Consider the following 17,655-nt stretch of genomic DNA (forward strand, 5'->3'; position numbering starts at 1 on the left):
GGAAGGACAGGTTGCAATAAAGCGAGCTTTAGAATGAAGCCACTCCGCTGAAAACTCACAGTAAAAGATGTGATCACGCTGTGGCAAATCTGTTCTTGGGGTTTGAAACGCTTTTCTTCCCACACTTCTAAGCATTCTGAGAGGCATTTGCAGCCAAGTGCAAACAGATCGCGTATTTGGCGCAAAGAGCCCAGAGAAAAAGGCACACGGGATCCCTCCCTGGTGTCCTTTGGATTAGGCGCAAGGTAGTAGTCTGTGGAGGTAGTGTTCTCACCATGTTACCCTCGCGGACTAATGAGGCTGCAGGTGGCAAGCGGAGCTGTCCAGCACTAGTGCGGAGCCAGCTGGAGCCCAGAGCCCTGCGCGCCCCTCCGCACCGTGGCAAAGCAACAGGGCTGTTGCCGGAGTAGAGATTCTACTCACTGCCTCTCGGTTCTGGTCTCGCTCCGCGCCCACGCGGCCTCGCCCGAGGAGGAGGAGAAGGCTGTCCCCACGAGCTGCTCCAGCAGGGTGGGCGCCAACACGTTACCCTTTTCCTCCCCTTCCTCTGTAAACGTCTACTCCGGAATGATTGGGCTGGACCTTTCAGCCTTTCCCTTCCGCCTCGGAACTTCCCAAATAAACTCGGAGGAAGGAGGGGAAAAGACAAACATGGACCCTAAACCCTCGCTTCACACCGCCAGACTTCCCTGACGTGGCCGCAGGGGGAAATCTCCCGCCTCCAACCCTGCGCCCCTCTCCCCTTGAGCACCCGCGGGCCCGTCAGCTACTCAACTGCCTTTCCCGAGGCCCAGGGATAGGACATTTTGGGTTGGGGACCCTTGGTCCGAACCCAGGCATGGTGCGCTCCTCCTCGTAGCAGGGGACTGTGGCAACGAGGAGGGCGCGCAGAGGACAGCAACGAAGTGTCCTCGTTGCTCCTGAAACGTGGCGACAGGCGAGGCAGAGACTCCCAACGAGTATGATGGCGACACGTGATACCGGCGGAGGGAGAGCATGGGGTGGGGGTGGATAAAGGGAGAAGGAGGGAGGCGGGCAGTAAGTGGAGAGAGGCGGGAGGAGAGGGGCGGGAAGAGAGAGGGGAAAGGGGCGAGATAGTCGCGCAGGCGGCAGAAGCCTCTGCCTCCCGGACCGCACGGGCCGCAGCCCTCCCCGCCCGCCGTCAGCGGTCACACATTCCGTGCCTTCCCGCGAGCGGGAGCGCGGCGCACGGCGATGCGCTGAGGCGGGCGCTCAGGCGGCGCCGCGCGAGCAGCAGCAGAGGCGGCGGCGGCCCCCAGCCCAGCCCGGCGCCGCCGGTAAGCCCGGGCCCCAAGGTGCCGCGGCGCCCCAAGTTCCCGCCATGAGCAGCTGGCTCCTGGGGCTCGGCTGCCCCGGGTACTCCCACCCGGCAGAGCGCGACCGCAGCGCTCCGCGGCCCCGACGCGCCTAAAGCCGCCGCTCGCCGGTCCCGCCACCGCCGCCTCCGCCCGCGTCCCCGCCACCGCCGCCGCCTCGGCCGCAATAGCATCGCCAGCAGCATGTCTCGAAGGAAGATTTCGTCCGAGTCCTTCAGCTCCCTGGGCTCCGACTACCTGGAGACCAGCCCGGAGGAGGAGGGGGAGTGCCCCCTGTCTAAGCTCTGCTGGAACGGCAGCCGGAGCCCGCCCGGGCCGCCCGAGCCCAGCGCGGCCGCGGCCACTGCCGCCCCGGCCCCTGCTGCCTCTGCTGCCGCCGCCGCCGCCGCCGCCGCCGCCGCCGCCACCGCCGGGGCCAAGAGGGCGCAGCGCCGCAGGCGGGTCAACCTGGACTCACTGGGCGAGAGCATCAGCCGCCTGACGGCGCCCTCGGTGAGCTGGGGGCGCAAGGGGGGGGGGCAGCGCTTCGGGAGAGAGGACAGGGATCGGGAAAGTTGGAGCCGGGCGATTAGGGTCTTGGGCTCAGTGCCCGACCGCTGGGGGGCGGCCCGGTCTCACCCTTCGGGTCTTTGGGTTCGGCCCCAGGAGGGATCCGAACCTCTGGGCTCTGGAAGAATAGGGGATTAGGACATGGGAAAGAAGTCAGACTCCACTCTTGGTAAATCTTTTGATGTGAGAGAATCTGACAACTTGTAGCCCTGGACCCTACTTCATCACTGTCTCCCGGATGGCCCCCGTGCTTCTTCACACCCACCTGTTTTCTTTCCCCCAAACTTTCCCAGGCACTGGGCTGTTCAGTTCCATTTCCATGTCTTTAATTTCTGTTCTCAGCATCCCAAAGGAGCCCCAGTCTATGCCGAGAACCCATTGCTCTCCTTATTTCCCACACTCTCTGGATCTTAGTGTGACCTTCTCTGACATCTTTGAATTCTACAGGCTATCTGCATTCTATGTTGCTTCCCTTTTCTCAAATCTTAAGAACTGTTTCATAGTTTTCTGAGCTGCCTTCTGACGAGAAACCTGCAGTCTCTCATCTGCACCCTTAGCTGTTTTTTCTCTCTCATTCACTGAACATTTATTGACTTAATCATCTTCTTTGGGTAAACTTAGTGTACAGTTTTCTAAACCTCCCTATTAATTCTTGCACCCTCATCTTATCCTTCACTCTCTCTTTCCTGGATTCTTCCGTCTTTTTTCCATGCCTTCTTTATGTTAGGCCCTTCATAAATATTTGTCCAATGAATAAATGCCTTCATAACCTCTCCAAATTTGTACTAATCTTGGGATGTCTGTATCAGTAGTTCCAGGTGTACACCAGATTCCCCGTTTTAGGCATCCTTCTATAGTACTCCTGCTCAGGCATTTCAGCTACCCTTGACCTTTATTGTTTGCAGGAATATCAGACCTCTGATCCAGTCTGTCTGAGTGAACTCTCTTTTGAAGGAATCCACTCTATTGCAGACAGAATCTGAAGGAAATTCAGTGTGAAAACTCTCTCCACCATTAAGCCTCACCCAGACATTGTAAGCAAGGACTTTAACTCCTGATAGCACCCCCCCCACACCCCCAATCCACCTCTAGGACTTTAGCTTCTTCAAAGTTTCCACAATAAATCTGAACATTGATCTTATTTGCCATAAAGTTTTGCTTTTGAAAATACTCTTGCAAATGATGTTAGGAAGGACTTGAGAAATATTGGGATCCTTAGGAAAAGGGCACTGGTACAGGTAATCTTAGAAGTGTCCCCTTGGCATTTGCACTAATGGAGAGTGACTTTTTTTTTTAACTACTCACAGTCATTTGCCTCTTGTGTATTTTGCCCTTTAATATACTTTCTGTCACCTTTTCCATTGATAACCTAGAAAGAAAGTTCAGAATGGGCTAACTCCTATGTGTTACTTTTCCCTATAAACATTTCTCAGGCAGTATAGGTTTAGGAACTATTTCATGTTGCAAATTGAACATAATCCCGTATAAGAGGAATTTAGTAAGGGTGTATCTGTAGGTTTGTGTCATACCTAAAGCAACATTTGTACAGTATAATAATTCTTCAATATAACAGATCCATATTTAATACAATAATATTATTAAAGGTAATGATTAGTTTTCAGGGCAGTGCCTTTAGAATCCTGGAGTTTTGTTTTTGTCTAAGAATTAGAATCTAAAAATTTCTAAAAAGTAGTGGCAGCAGTGTCTCTGGAAATGCCAATTTAATCTAAGACTATTTTCTTCAACTTACATGAGGAGTAGATAAATTGTACTTACTGCTGTAAGTCAAATATGAATGATTTTCTTATGAAAAGCTGTATACTCAGATAATGATTTCCAGAGTAAGAAATTTAGAAATAATAATGTTGATCAAACAGTGCAGCAGCTCTATGTACTTTCCAAGCCGTGTGCAATTCTTTTCTATTTTGAAAAAAGTGTGTTAGGAGGATGATGAGAAGATGCAGGTGAATAGTGCAAACATCTTCAACCCCACAAGGCATGGGTAGAGAAATTCTTGTTGGCCAAGCACATCACCAGTACACTTTAGTGACACAAAGAAAACAGGTTATATTTCAAAGCAGTGACTTATTTCTGTGTCGTATTACCCAGTTTCTTTTATTTGGCAATCAGGATTTTGCCTCAAAAAGTTCTAGTAGATCTATTTTCTTACATTGTCAGGATTCAAAACTTCTCTGAGAGCAAGCACTTGGAGTGATAAAATATGCCCTGAATATCCTCTCTTATTAGGGGTGAACAACTTGTAAAACTCCTCTAGAATAGCCAGGGCATGTATAGATAGGAATTTCTGGTTGTTTTTTTAATACTGTGGGCTTTCTTGCATTCTATCACAATATGCTTTAGGAGAAATTGTTGCTATCGGAGCTCCTGTTTACCAGTAGAACTATGGTGAAATATATCAATCACTTGGAATTTGCTCTTTATTAAAAATGGAAGAATGAAAATGAATTTAACAAATAGTTGGACATTGCCAAGTAATTACACTAGTTATTTCATCCATGGAATATTCCAACTTACAATTCTTATATTTTAGTTGTTATTGATATTGGTTATAAAAATTAAAATACTTTATATTATTTAAATAATTTAAGTAAGTTGAGTTGGTGAAATTGAAAAAAGTTCCAGAATTCAAGAGACCTGATTGTAATTTTACCTTGAGCAATGAAATATTTTTATCTCTCTGAGCTCATTGCTTTAACTCTCTAGGGTCCTTTTCAACTATACAGTGTTATACTAAGGTTTCCTCCCTAATATGAGGTTTTACAAACATATGTATTGTATTATCAGCCCTTGGATAAACAGTGATCATGGCATATGAGAGAAAAATAGGGCATATGTTGTGAATCTTAAAACTTTTGAAGGAAGCAGATTACTTTTTTTTAGCAGCTTAATTCATCTAGTTATTCAAAAATATTTGAAGATTTGCTCCGTGGTAAGTGTTGTGGAGGGCACTGGCAATACAAACACCGAACAAACATAACTGGTTTTTGACCTCATGGAACTTCTTTGACTTAGTCTTTCTTTTAAGGAATCTGTTGAAGGAAAACATAAGAATGCCATTGGTCTTTCTGATGTCTAGGGAGTTTTCTTTATCATCCACTTTGGTGGTTTGGTTCACTGTAAATCTGTGGACTACAGATATAATAATAAAATAACTCTAATGACTGGATTTAAGACATAAAAATCATTAATTGCATTAATTATTTTAAAATAATTTAATACTTGGGAACACATGGAGAAACAGCTGGGAATTTTACATCAAGTGTGAATTTAATAATTCATTTATTTATATTTTATTATTGTAAATGAGAGTTGCTTAGTTGCCTTATCACTTTGACATCAGTGCTGGGTTTTGCTAATGTCAGCCTGTCATCAGTGAAGGTATGCCAGTAGACCAACTCACGGGCAAGACTTCCCCAGGTTTCTTGTCAGAGAACTGTTGGTTGTTTACAACATTGCAGGTGGCTTTGAAAAATCTCAGAAGCTAAAGAGAGCAGAATGGCAGGAAGAAAAGTAACAGAACTGGAAGGATGGAAAATAAGGGAGAAAAATCTATAGACCTAGGGAATTATCTAGAAAAGTGAGGAGGGAGAAATGAAAGGAAGCTGGGTTTAAAGGATGAAAAGGCCAAAATTGTTTTCATCATTTTGGAAAAGGAAATTATATTCACAAATGCTTAGGAAAAGGTGATAGGAAATAAAAAATACATATTTAACCTAATAAAGTTAGCTTTCTGACATGTTTAAATCCTTAAGAAAAATCCTTACAAAGTATGAGTGTACATCGCATGTAGACAGTGGGAAATACAAATAATTATTTGTGAAGTAGGAGATTTAATAATTTATGTATTTTAATTAAGGCTCTTTAGAGTTGGGACTCAGTTTGGCTAAGAAGTTCTGAGGAACAGATTTATTGCAATTGAAAAGTAGATAAAATATATTGCAGTAGTTAAATGTTTTCACATTTGTGGAATTTAGATGGCATAATTTTGAAATCAGTAGTTAATGGCTGTCTATTGTCTTTCTATACCTTATCTCTAATCCTGGAGAAATGGCATGGTAGATTTGAAAGAACAAGGATAATAATCCCCCACAGAGTTCCTTACTCAGTGTGAGACCCCAGAAAGCTGCCTCCTACCTTCTTTAGGCCTTGGTTTCCTCTTTTCTGAACTAGAAATAACAACTACCTTGTAGATTTGTTGAGAAAGAGGAGTAATAGTCTTTGAAAAAACTCCATGAACCCAGTAAATAATAGTTTCAGGGTGAGATCCATGAATTTCAACCAAATTTGGATCCAAAAGATTTAAAAATTTTTTCCTTTTTCCCCAATAATTCACTTGCATGTAATTGTATTGGAAAAGTTCATAGAAGAGTTTAGCAGATGTTAAGTCCAAAGGGAGGGCAGGCAGAGATGAGAAGCACTTTATTTTGTTGGCATAGTCAGCCAATCCATTAAAAAAAATTAAAACTGGAGACCTTTTTTTTGGCTCCCTGGCTATGATGCACACACATACACAGGAATATATAATGATTGCAGATTCAAACATTTCCACCAAACTACTGACCGTTGTGTGCAATATGAGAAACACTTTTATGACTTCTCTAATAATATGAGGGCAATTGTATTTGGTAGAATGTAGGTATTTCACAGCAAATTAATTTTAAATTAGAAAAAAATTAGATGAGAGAGAAATGAGTCATTTCATTTGTCTGAGAATGTCAAGCATTCCCCATTTATTGTTTTCAAAGTAATCTATGTGTGTATATTTAAAGGGCTGAGCTGTGAGATGCAACAAATACCCAGCTAAAGACTCATGTGCTTGGTGTGTGTTCAGTGCTCTATTTGTTGGCTACCAGATTAGTTGCAAGACCTTTGTTTTAAAAAGAAAATTTGACAAGAAGAAATGCTGTCGGTGATTATGAGTTTGTAAGTAGAGGTGACGTGATTATACATTCCTCTTTAGTGTATAATTTGTCACCCTTGAAGGATTGCTAGATGCATGGAGTAGTGCTTGAATGTTATATATCTTTCCACTCTATATCCTCATTGCTCTTTTTGTTCACCTTTGCTTTTGCTTTGTTGCCTCTATCATACAAAGCTAAAAGTAAAATAAATACACATTTTACTAAACATAATAGCAAAATTAATGTACCATCTCTAGACACATATAATATTTATCATGAATTATTAAGAAACTACAATTTTCCCTTTTGGGATTTTATACATCTTGGGAGCAATTTTTAATTTTTCTTTCTTTTTTTGCTATGCTGAGTATCGAACCCAGGGTCCTGTGCATATGAGGCAAACACTTTACCACTGAGTTAAATCTGCAGCTCCTTCCTCCACAAAAAAAGAAAAAAGAAAAAAAAAGAAAAAAAATCATGTGGCATAAGCAGTGAGAATGTTTGCCAGGGGCTATCAACTAACTGGGTTTTCTTAGCAGGACCTTGTTTGATGTATGAGCCAATAATTTAACTCAAAATTCAAAGCCTCTACTTAAATTCTCCCTCTTATCTTCAATACACATATTTATCTGGTGTTTAGTACGGAACCTGGTACTTAATGGGTATTCAATAAAGTACTCAGAATAAAGGAATGTATGTTTTTATTTGTCCAATTGTGTTTGTTTCTTTTGTGTCTGGTATTTTTGTGGTGTATTTGGTTCTATCAAACAAAATGTTTATATTTTGCATCCAGCCTCAGAGAGACATACTCAAGAGTGCAAACCTGTTTGAATTTTTTGCTTTTGCCTATTATTTAAAGCAAAACTTCATAATGAAGTTGTCTTAAAATGAACATATGGAACAGTATTTTCCTTCTAGGACCCTTGGTGGCCTATTTATATTTTAAGAAGTTAGGTAAATGTAATGACTCTCCTCCAGTCTGGATTGCTTACATTTTCTAAACAATTCTCTGTCAAATGAGAGAGAGATGTTTGTCAGCAAGTGGGCTACTGTTGCCAAAAATGCACTGCAAGGGGATGGAAATGACATCATCTTAATCCTCAAATATCACCTCAGGACAGGATCTGAAGGTCTAGAATTATGTGCCATAAACTCAGAGTACCTTACAATATTGAAGATTCCAGGCCTAGAGTGATTAAGGAAGTAGGGGGCTAGAAATCTCTGAAGCTGGAGATTTGTTGGGACTGTTATGGGGAATTGAGAAAGAGTGAATATGTTTATAAATAGGATAGCGAGAAGTCACTTCTTGAATAGGCTTTAGTTGAAGCTTATTAGCAGTTCTTCATTTAAATTAGTGGTTATCAAACTTGTAAGATGTTATCTGTGGAACGTTGTTAGAATGTAGATTCCTGGGCCCCACCTTCAAAGATTCTGGTCTGATAGTGCCAGAGAGGGGCCTAGACTGTACATTTTGAACAAAACAGTGAATTTCTGGACACTGTAAAGCTGTATTGAAAGGTAACTGAATCCCATAACTTGGAGGCAATCGATCTAAGCTCAGTGAGCTCTTTCTAGTGATTATTTTGAAACAGAGTCTTGTCAAGTACCCAGGCTGGCCTTGAACTTGCAATTCTCTGGCCTCAGCCTCCTGAGATTACAGGCATGTGTCACTAGGCCCGTGTCCTTTATTTTTTGATTGGTGCATTATCATTATACATAATAGTGAAATTTGTTGTTACATATTCATATGTAACATATATATTCATTGTTACATATTCATATAATTTGTTCCATATTATTCCCTAGTATTTCCTCTTTCCCTCACTCTTTCCTCATCATGGTCCCTTTCCTGTACTGATATCCCTTCCATTTTCACGAGATTCTCCCACCCCCATTCTTTTTCTTTTTTCTCTCTAGCTTCCACATTTGAGAGAAAACATACAGTCCTCGGCATTCTGAGTTTGGCTTATTTTGCTTAACAGGTCAAGATAATCTCCTTGGTTGTGCAGTAGAAGTCATTTGAAGTTTCACCATTTGTAGCTTTATTCGTGGACTCTCCCCTTTTCCCCAAGGATGTTTATGTTTAGTAGATCACATATCATTACTGTAAATATCTTGTGGATCCCTTCTTCAAAATAAAGGAATAGATACTCAAAAACATTGGGAATCTTAGAGGAAAGAGAAGAAGAAAGGTTGTTTTGAGTGTCAATTTGATATCACCATCTGCTTTTCCACATATTGATGCAACACTTCTCAAATGCTCCATCTACTGGTTCATTTTTGAAGGAACAATTTGTTCCCTGCCAGTGAAAAATTTAAAAAGGTGAAGGAAGAAATCAACAGATCTGAATGTCAGATTTTTTTTTTCCTAGAAAAAAACAAATAGGAGGTTTACATATGAGATGTATAGGGCTACCCGTCAAACACTACTTCACAAAAATAGTTGTGGTTGCTAACCTCTACAGCCTCAGCCAATTAATCTTTCTGTCATTTAGTGAACATGTCAGATAGGAGTCTAGTTGAACTCTCTAAATAAATGATGATTGATTATTGGGAGACTTGGCATTTGTAGACAACTTGGCATTTGTAGACAACCAGTCTATCATGAGAAGAAGCTATCTGCTGTTACTTTAGTTACAAGTACTTAAAGTCCATTTTGACTTCTTTTCCATTCACTGCACTGTATGTGTTATGTGTAAATGTACTGTGTCTTGTGACAAATCAAGTTCTAAAATACATTGTTCCTTGTTGCTTTATGCCTGTGCTTCTTCATGCACGAACCCTCCAACTTAATGGAGAGGATTTTTTTCTTTTTTATGCACATACACCCTGTTTTATATGACTGCATTTTTGCTTTGTGGACTACTAAGTTATGGCTCACATCTGTACTATAGGCCTTATTGCACTGAAGTGTGATTTCACTGTATTCTGGCTTCTTAAGACAAGAGATCGTGTCTTATTTATTGGAGTATGCCCATGCCTAGCAGAGGGTCTGAGTTATAGAGGGACTCAATAAATGTGTATCAGAACAATGAATAAATGATTGAATAAATCCTGGTGTAGTTTGTGTTATGTCTGGCATTGCTCTATAGGCAACAACATATTTTGTTTTATTTTAATAGTTCCATTTTTAGTTTTTTTCTTAGGCACAAATAAGAGAAATATAGTTATAATACTGTTTTCTAAAATGCTTCAAGCATTTAAAAACAGCACCATACTTGGTGTTTTATTGAAACTTCACAATAATCTGTGGATTTTATGGTGATGATAGTAATAACACTAGTATTGATTTGTTGAGTCTTTACCATGTATCAGGCACTTTGCTAAGTGAGCTACATATTTCATTCTATTAATTATGACAGTAATGCAGGGATAATGTGTTTCCATGATCTATAAGATATCAAGAGCCTGTGTCTCTGATCTCGTCTTGTGATATGCCAGTCCACACTCATGATTCTGTGATATGCTCTTTGAATATGTCATGCAAGCATCATCTTGGCTCAGGACTTTTGTCTTCTTTCCCAGGTCAGAAATGCTCCTCACCTACACCCTCTCTCAGTTCTCCACATGACTTCAGCTCAGGTTACCTCATCAGAAGTGGCTTTCCCCACCAAACTCTCTCTCTCTTATCATCATTTATTGGTTGGTTTTCAACATAACACTCATCACCAGAAATTATCTTTTAGTTTACTTGTTTACTAATATATTGTCTTTCTTCCCTCACTCTAGCTTAAGTTTCACAGTAGCAGGAACCTTGTCTGTTGCTCACTGTGCTCTTTGCAGCCCCTCAAATAATCCTGGCTAGAGATCATTTCTCAGCACATCTCTATTGTTATGCAATTTTGAGGGAATTCCTAGGACTTGGAAAAGAAAGAAACTAGTTTAAAAGTACCATATGCATGAGGAGGATTAGATTGCATTAGACAACTATTATGGATCTAGCATTTATTAAGTATTTTTATAATATATATCATTGATTTCTCAAAATCATAAGAAAATTTAGATTCAGAGATGTTGAGAGACCTGCCTGTGATTACAGTTAATTATGGATGGAGATAAAGTTAGAATCTGGTCTAGCTCCAAATCACATCTTCCGTCTACTGCCTAGGTGCCTCTTTAGAGATGGACTAACTCCCTAGATACCTAGAGTACAGCTGCAAGTGAAACCTCAACTGTCAGCCCTTATATATATGGCCTGGGTTGAAGAAGCTGCCTTGCTCAAGGTCATGCTTCGTTTCTGTGACTAATCAGTGTAGGGTAAAAAGCCTTGGCTCCCTTGCCCTAATTCAGGCAGTTCTGGTGTCAGAATTCCACATAGGGTCAACTGAGGCCTCCACTGAGACGACATTACAGTCCAATCCTGCTTCCTTCTTTGCTCTTTCATGGATGTTGATGCCAAGAGCATTCCCTCATAAATTTCCTGCATGCTGATCTCCTCAAAGTCTGCTTTCCGGGGAACCCAACCTATGATAGTGAGTTTGTGAATGGAGATGTCATTAACTAAAGTATAAAACTCATTAGTGGGAAGGTGGGATGTGGAAGAAATATAACAATAACCTTTGATTTGGAGTTTTAATATTTACATGAAAATGGTTAGCTCTGGACTGTGAGCTCTTTAAGGGTTTGGTATTACTGGATCACCAGCCTTAGTACACTGCCTGTCAGTCAGTTCAGTAAACATGGAATTGAAGATTTGGGATTGGAGCTTGGATTGGAGCACATGATTGAAGATAGTGACTTTGGAGGGAATAGTTAATATCTTGAAAATTGACAAGCTCTTTGAGTGAAAGAGAAAGAGAAAAATAGCAGCAGAGAATTGGGAAGCAATATACAAAAACAAAGCATAAAATAAAACCCAGCAGAATGTAGATGGCAGAATGCTTTTGTGTGTGTGTGTGTGTGTGTGTGTGTGTGTGTGTGTGTGTGTGTGTTAGAAGGGTGTGAAATGGCTGGGGGAACAGGTGGATGCAAGGGTGGTAGTGGTTGATGTTTGCAAAATAGTGAAGAAAATTTAAGGATAGTACTTTCCATCCCACTGTGAATGAGTTTGCTAGTGGCTTTAGAAGAAAAAGTCAATCCTGCATTTGAGATAGAAAGCTATTAAAGGAGGTTTAAAGAGGGAGTGTATGATGAGCAAATAAAAGACATCAGGGCACACATCTCTAAGACATGTAGCAATAAAAAGGAGCAGGGGAGAGAAGGGTCTGTGAGGCAAAGTCAAAGTTAACTGAAGAGGTGAAGACTTATGTTTGAAGGTAAGAGAGAAAACTGGGGACAGATGAGATTGATGGGATTTGAGAAAGGATAGGGTTGCCCTAGAGGCATTCTCAAACTCCTTTCCCAAGGATGAGGACACTTAATTTTCTCTGTTCTCAAGGGGAATGCAATATGGCCAATTAGGAGTAGCAAATCCCAGTGCTAGATTTTGGTTTCATTTACACCTAATTTACCACAGTCTCATCTTTATTCTAGAATTCAGTGATTGGTCAGTAATTTTGTATATCTAGCAACTGTCAAATTTAAATTGTCATCCCATGTATAGTTCTCTATGTGTATTTTAATGGTTGGGGCTGTACTGACCATGGGATATCAAATCAGGTCTGAAACGTCTTACTTCATTCTTCATTAATATTATATTCAAATAGCAAAGTGTACAGGTAAATAATAAAGCATATCGTGTTTTCTCTTAATCTGCTGAAGTTATAAGTTGTAAGTTTAACTTCACATGAAAGGAACTGTTTTTAAGTTTATATTCGTATTAGTTTGCTGCCTTTTAGTTTAAAAAGGTAAACACACACACACACACACACACACACACACACACACACACTCCCAGTACAACTTTATTCTCTGTTACAACTCTTTTTCATGCTTTTTTTTTTTTTTTTGATACTGGTGGAAAAGTCGCTAGTGGCTTTAGAAGCAAAGTTTTATGTTACCCCAAGAGAAAACTTGGGTATCACCTGAATTGTAACAGCAAGGAGCCTAAGTCTTCTTCATTCAGTAGGCTTCCGTAGGTCTCAGAAAAAGAAAGAGGCATCTCATTTAAATGTCTGTTGACCAAATTCTCTCAGAGCTGTCTCACTGAGTCTGCCGGATTTCTTCCAATTTCACTTTTTCCTTTGTGATTGGTTTAAGTTCTGTATAAAAAATGTCTTGATTTTTGAATGAATGGTGTCTTAAAGAACATTTGTTTTTTAGCTTTAGAAGCTTGTTTACTTTTCAGAGAGGAAAGGATACAGAGATTCTTATAGATTGTTTGTCATAGTACTTATACATAAGAACCTTAGTTCATTTTAATAGCATATTTGAAATACTGATCTATGTATTTTTTTACATGTAGGTACTTGGGAACTATCTGTCTAACCAGTATTGATTATATAGTGTTGAAGAGACTCTGCCTGATTGGACTTTGAATTTAAATAAATACCATTTAATAGAAATCTGGAAAAGCCATAATTACTCTCATTGTGTCTTTTAAAAATTTGCCCAAAATAATGAAAATGGATTTTACTTCTTTCACAAAAAAAATCTGCCTCCAAAGGCATTTATTGTAGGGAGTGAGAATGATGAGATTATGTGGGAATGGAACAGAGACTGTGAATAAGAGCAAATCTTCGCTACTGACTTTGTAATTCCATTTGAAGCTTCAGACAAATATGAGGGAGTTTCTACTGTAGATGCTGGAAAGAGAAATTTATTGTTTCCACCTGATGTAAAGATCAATAAACGCTTTGTGGACTTGACAGTGTTTGCAAGCTATAAAGTCTTTCTTTTTTTTCTCTTGTGTTAACTTATTGCCATTATAAACACATTTCAAAGAAAACTAATCTATCCATTTATTCTGAATTAAGTTCTTTCTCTAAAAGTGTGTTTGCAAAGTACGGACCCAACTTGGTGGCTGAAAGAGAATGGATGAGATTCATCTGTAGCTTGTTACAAATGGCTGTGTGAATTGTGGTCTAAGCAACTGCTGCCTGCTAATTTTCCAAGCATTTAGAGGTTTTTATTATTTAGCTGCATTCTTGGGATGGGCGTTGGGGAAGATGGAGGAAATAAAACATTAAATTAAGTTGTAAAAGTAATTCTCTACCATCAATCTATTTCTTTCTTTCTTTTCTTTTTAGATACTGGGGATTAAATACAAGACTTTGTACATGTTAAGCAAGTGCTCTTCCACTGAACTGTATCTCCAGCCCCATGTGTGTACACACACACACACACACACACACACACACACACACACACTTATTGATTGCAGTGCTGGAGGAGTTTGATTCCAGGGATTTGCGCATGGTAGGCCAGCACACTGAACTATATACCAGAACTATCTTTCTTGACCATTTAGAAAAATCCAGATAATTTAGATCTCAAACACTAAGTTGACAGAGATTCCCAATTATTTTGATTATAGACAGGGAATGTATCACTTTAATCCATGGCATTAATGATGACTGTAATGATAGAAATCAACAAATTCCATTAGACAGCTTGCAGTTAGAAAAAGCATTTCACCACAAGTTGCCACAACATAAAATTTTTTTCAAAGAATACATACTATCAAGTCACTTTCAGATATGAATCAATAGAAAATATCACCATCGTATGACTATAAAATGTGAATCTACAAACATGGATCTAAAAATAAGATCACCAATAATTTTTTACCATTAGATAAGGTATTCAATTACTTTATGACTTATAAATCAAATCAATATATGTTTGCCTGAAAACATAACCTAAAATACAAACTTTATTATTTTGCTCTTGCAGAGTGACTAATAGAAATGAAAAAAAGGCATATCAAAGTAAAGTCTATCCAAATTTAATTCTTTGTATTTTATGCCAGTGTAACCTCTGATATATTATGGATTAAGGGTGAGAAAAAAACCGAAGAGATATTTATTTTTGGTAGTCTCTATTCTCAGTCTTTCTCTTTGCACCTCTCTCTCTCTCTTTCTCTCCCTCCCTCCCTTCCTCCCTCCCTCATGCCACAAAAATCTGCTATGATTATCTCCCAACTGACAAATTTTGACTGTCCACATTTTAAGTACCTTTTCATGTTAAAGTAATTGAAAATCTCCTCCCTTAATTTTAAGCATCTATTTTAAGTAGGAGTGGAAAACAAAAATTTTTTTTGTGTGTGTGTGGGAAAGTTTGGGGGTGAGTGGAATGGAGATAGCTCTCCAGATATCTAATGTCTGGTTTCAGAAGGTTCTGCCACATAACAGTGACTACATGGTTGTGGTGCTTCTGAGAGCTTCTTAGCCAGTAATCTGGATATCTCTGTAGCTGCAGTAAATTATTTTATGTTATTAGTCTGTGGGAATAGTACAGATATCTTGGTTGGTAAAAAGAATAATGATAAATTTATAGTACTTTTGATGATGTGGCAATACACTTTAAATTTTGGATCAAAAACTATTTTCTGTTGCCTTAAAGAATTACTGCTACTTTAGGTTGCTTTTAAATAAGACTCATGTGCCCAAGTGTGACTCATGTTGTCCTTATGTTTTATAATGCTTAGAGATTCCAGAGATTTTGCTACTTATATGGCTAATGTATGGATTAATATATGTTATGGCTAATGTATGGATTAATATATGTTGTGCCAGTTATAGATGTTTCTGCACTGGGTTGCTTTGGAAATTCCAGTTAGAAGCCATAGGCTAGGCATGCAGAGGGATTCCAATGTTTTTAGAAACTGGTGATTGGTATAGTAACCCGTTCCTAAGCATCATGTCATTAAATTCCCTGTTGTTAGGCGTCAATGTGTATACGTGCTTATTTATATAACTTTTACGGGTCAACTTTTGGTATTTGTGAAGCAGAATGTCAGGGTGAGATATTTAAAACTGATGTAGTATTGTAGAAAGAATTTGAAAAAAAAAAAAACATAGTGTGCCAAAAACATTTCTCCTCATCTGTTCCCAATATCCCTTTCTTACTCACATCCTTTCATCATCTCCTTTTCCTAATTACTAATTTCTCATTAGCTAATGAGACAAACAAATGACTAGTAATACTACACTGTTAAAAATCTGGTTCTAACGTGAGCTGGTTTTGATGTCTCTTGCTGGTCTTCTAAACAGTCCATATTAGGTTGGTCATTTTTTAGTAAACAGCTTATTTTGATTAGTATTTAGTGTAAGCAGATTTTGGAGAAAATTTTGAAAATCCAGGGCTTTCACTTTCTTTTTTTAACGCCTAGAAACACAAAGCATTTTTTATTTTTCCCACTTAGGTCTGTGAGAGCATACGTGATATGTTGACCTACAATTTCCATACAGAAAGGTCACTCCCATAAGTAACATCTGTTTGGAATTTATCAAATATGCTTTAAAACATACATTATCTCAGGAAATGTATAAAGAAGGCAGGACAAGGATTAATAGCTCCAATTTAAGGATGGCAAACTGAGGCTCAGAAAGGAATAGCAACTTGCCCAAACTTAGGGATCTAGTAACCACTTATATTTTAATACCCCATTTTCCTATTTAGATACAAAACTCTTTCTGCCATGCCGTTTCTCTCAACATGGCCATGAATTGTTCTCCCTTCCATATGTGATACACAATATTGTTCCATGTCACCTCCTGTTTGTCTCCTAATTCGTGACTTGGTAAAAAGGGGCTGGGCACAATTTCCTCAGGTTTTTCTTGACCCTTACTACTCTTACCAATTGTTTAGTTCTGACTGTGTGACAGTCCTGTGTTAGAAATGCCAAAGGACTCCTTATTTTTGTCTTCATACATGTACTTAGGGTAATGATGTCCATCTCATTCCACCATCTTTCCTAGCTCCATGCCTCCTCCCTTCCTCTCCCTCCCCTTTGCTCTCTTTCTTCATTGGGGCTGTGCCTCTAGGCTGACCTAGTTTGCCTGTCCACTGTCATGTTTGTATGCTTCAGGCTCCCATGGGTGAGGCAGCTATGAGCAGACTGACAAAAGCCATCATCATTGCCAATAGCTTAGCTTATGCTGTCCCTTGAAGTTTGACTTCTAAATATGAAGAAAGTCTTGATTACCATAGAAATAGTTACATCATAAGGGTATATATTTTCACTATGTTCATTGTATATAGTTGTGCATGACTGTGATTCACATATCTTGGCATAATTAAATGATTTACTAGATGGAAGGAAGAAGGAATACAATAGTTACATAACAGAATGACAGATTAAAAATGTGCTTAGATAGTTTAGATGAAATTTTAAAAATATAAGACTTTTCATGTCATGCAGTATTAGTGTTCTGACTGTATGTGTTCCCCTCCCCCCAAGAAAAAGTGTGATTACTCTGTACCTCTAACTCAGGAATCTAGAGACTATTGATGCACAGTCATTATCTGTCAAACGTCTGCCTAGTAAGCAGGTTTCATATCCATTTGGATAGTCATTTTACAGTCGACATTAGCTCTGATTATATTCAGACCCTCCTTGAATTTTTCTTTCAAGAAAGGTTGAAGAAGTGGAGGTGGGCGGGGATGCGGGGACCCATTCTGCACAGTGTTCAGATGTTTCTGTATCTGAGACTTCTAAACTCCAAGGATGTGTTACTGTTAGTGTCCTAAAGCAGTCAGACACTCAGCCACTGACTGGCTAAAGAAAATGCCCATGGCACTTTGGTTGGCATCTGAATGACAATTCATTTATTTACACTGAGCAATAACTGTGAAATGAATCTCATTATTCAAAGTCTTCATGGTCAGCACATTTCTTACTGTTCAGTCTACAGAAAGAGCCAAGTCATAATCAGAAATTTGCTTTAATCCATTTAGAATCAAAGCAAAATGAATTTTATGCCGAATTCTTTAATCCAGTTTAAGGAAGTTTCTGGTTGAAGGTG

The 17,655-nt window shown here is 39.5% G+C and overlaps 1 protein-coding gene across 1 annotated transcript in view; it reads left to right on the forward strand.

The window, feature by feature from the left end:
• Positions 1-796: 796 nt before the first annotated feature.
• Positions 797-17,655, forward strand: part of GUCY1A2 (guanylate cyclase 1 soluble subunit alpha 2) — a 297,421-nt gene continuing 280,562 nt past the window's right edge. Inside the window, exon 1 of the mRNA XM_081278772.1 lies at positions 797-1,829. Within this exon, the coding sequence (XP_081134898.1) occupies positions 1,521-1,829 (309 nt within the window). The 5' untranslated portion in view covers positions 797-1,520. The remainder of the gene's footprint in view (positions 1,830-17,655) is intronic.

This window comes from Spermophilus citellus (assembly GCF_964194105.1).
Source record: "Spermophilus citellus genome assembly, chromosome: 2".
Classification (NCBI taxonomy): domain Eukaryota; kingdom Metazoa; phylum Chordata; class Mammalia; order Rodentia; family Sciuridae; genus Spermophilus; species Spermophilus citellus.